Raw genomic sequence first — 2,238 nt, 5'->3', positions numbered from 1 at the left:
CCAGATTGTCATAGCAAAGTCAGAATGACCTCCTCTCCTAGGTTCAGGAAACGGTCGTCCATAAAATGCATTGCTGTTCTGTTGTAAGTAATCTTAAAGATTCCTAAATGCATCTACTTCTGGAAGGCCAAATAAAGTGCTTTTGCTTTCGCCTAGAAACACACAGCGTCTCCCTGACATGCTGCTTCAACACTAACTGCGGTTACTGAAACCACGCCTTCTTTCTTTGCGTGAACATTTGGGCGCATTATGCAAATATTTCCACATAGTGAGGTAGATATGTGGGGGCGTGTTAGAACGAGCCGTTTTAGGGGGGTGTGGCAGAGTCTTAACTTTGATAAAGAATATCTCTTTGGTTTTGAGACTTTAGTCTTTGCAACTTCAGGGATCTTATCTCTGCACAATCAGCTTGTAACACTCCAAAGAGAAAGGAAAACTTCAAATCGCATCATATGACCCCTTTAAATTTATAAAGTCGTGGCATTAAATGTTGAAAAAAATAAAATAAAGAATTATCCTCCTCAGTGTTTTTGCCTTGTTTTTAAATACAAATATCGAAACACCCTTAAATCAAGAAACGTTTACTTAAGAGGCAAACTGAACATATGAAGTTCATACACATCTTTTGTGAAAGGAATGAAAAAGTAATGGAGACTGTTTGAAGTGTTGCTAATACAACTCATTGAGTGATCCCTAGATATTTACATTTAGAGAACATTGACAGATTTTGCTCCCTGCAATGTACTCTTTAAATTTTTTTTACTTGGTCTCAAAAAGTCTTACATTTACCTTCATAAAACCTGTTTAAAAACTAATACAAACATTATTTTAATACATTTATTTGAAAAAAAAAATATATATATATTTTTAAAAATGCACAAATGAAAGCTTTAAGCATAAATCATAAAGTTTTCTTTCAGTTTTTCTTGTATCTCTCTCACATGACTTGCAGTGGTCAGATGATTCCACGCTGGCCTGAAACGTGGTGGGAATTTGATATAATTCCTCTTGAAATATTTCAGAGGATTTGTCTGTTGGACTTTTCATTTCCTGCCAGATTCTGCAAGACTTTCCTTTTTTTTGTGTACAACATTTTGTTGAAATATCAGCTGCATTAAGTGATGTTTTATGGCATTAATCAAATAAAGAAATTAAATTGGATATAAAGCAAATATAGTAACTTACATTTTCATGGTAAGGTTTGCTTAAAGAAAACATTGACTGAGATTAAACCAATCTGCTAGATCAGTCATTTTCTACAGATTAAGGTCCTGACTAACTCTTTATTTTTTCCTATAATGATTACATTATGCATGTTAGAAGTGCTAACATCAGTAAATCTTTGGGAAACACTCACTGGCCTGTTTGTGAAATAGCTGTGAGTGGATTTTGAGAATATTTATAAAATACTATCTCTGTCTCTCAGATTCCATAAATACATTTCTGCTCAGTCATAATTCCCTCTCAGGATTCAAAGAAGCTTTATTCACATGCTAAACAAATTTCTCTCTCTCGTTCTCTCTCAGATTGACCCTAAGGTGGCCTTCCCACGTAGAGCTCAGCCGAAGGTGAGTGCTAAGTCTCAGTTCAGGTTAACATCACGCAGGTTCTTTTCTGAAACCTAGTGAGCATTTTAAAGCATCATCTGTGTTTTCTCGATGTGACAGCAGAATTCCGAAGATCCTTCTTTGTGACTATATTGCGTAGAAGTCACTTGAAAACCTTTAGAACAATAAGTAAAAACAATAAGTTGCACTGGTCACAAACATTACCTCTAAAATGTTTATAATAGGGCTGTCAGTCGATTAAAAATTTTTTATCTAATTAATTACAGGGTGATGCGAAAAGCGAAAATACCCCCCAAAAATCCATTAAAGCTATTATTGTGTTAAATGTTTAGGCTACAACGGCCTAAAATAAAGTATGGAACATAAAAGAAGATAATTTGAGAAACATCTCAGTATTTTTTGTTCATTGCTAAACACCGCTGTGCTGCTCGGAGACACGCAACAGTTCTGCTGTGGCTTTATAGGTAATATTTCATCGTCAAAATTGAACAAAACACACAATATTGTGTTTAGAACATAACACAATATTAACTTCTTATTTACTGAACTGTTGTATCAAATCACATCTGCACTCACAAAAGCGGCACTCGTGTGATATCGCTTATCATATAAATATGAGACAAAAAGAAGTGAGAGATATGAGACATACAGGGGCACCCCCCCCCCCCAA

At 35.1% G+C, this 2,238-nt stretch overlaps 1 protein-coding gene across 1 annotated transcript in view; it reads left to right on the top strand.

The window, feature by feature from the left end:
• LOC107594565 (RNA-binding protein Musashi homolog 1-like) overlaps positions 1-2,238 on the top strand; it is a 40,093-nt gene that overhangs the window by 15,149 nt on the left and 22,706 nt on the right. The window contains exon 5 of the mRNA XM_016284657.1: positions 1,527-1,568. Within this exon, the coding sequence (XP_016140143.1) occupies positions 1,527-1,568 (42 nt within the window). The remainder of the gene's footprint in view (positions 1-1,526; positions 1,569-2,238) is intronic.

Source organism: Sinocyclocheilus grahami, unplaced genomic scaffold (assembly GCF_001515645.1).
Source record: "Sinocyclocheilus grahami isolate Dianchi unplaced genomic scaffold, SAMN03320097.WGS_v1.1 scaffold186.1, whole genome shotgun sequence".
NCBI lineage: Eukaryota > Metazoa > Chordata > Actinopteri > Cypriniformes > Cyprinidae > Sinocyclocheilus > Sinocyclocheilus grahami.
The sequence above is the reverse complement of the archived record's forward strand: the minus strand, read 5'-3'. Positions and strand labels throughout refer to the sequence as shown.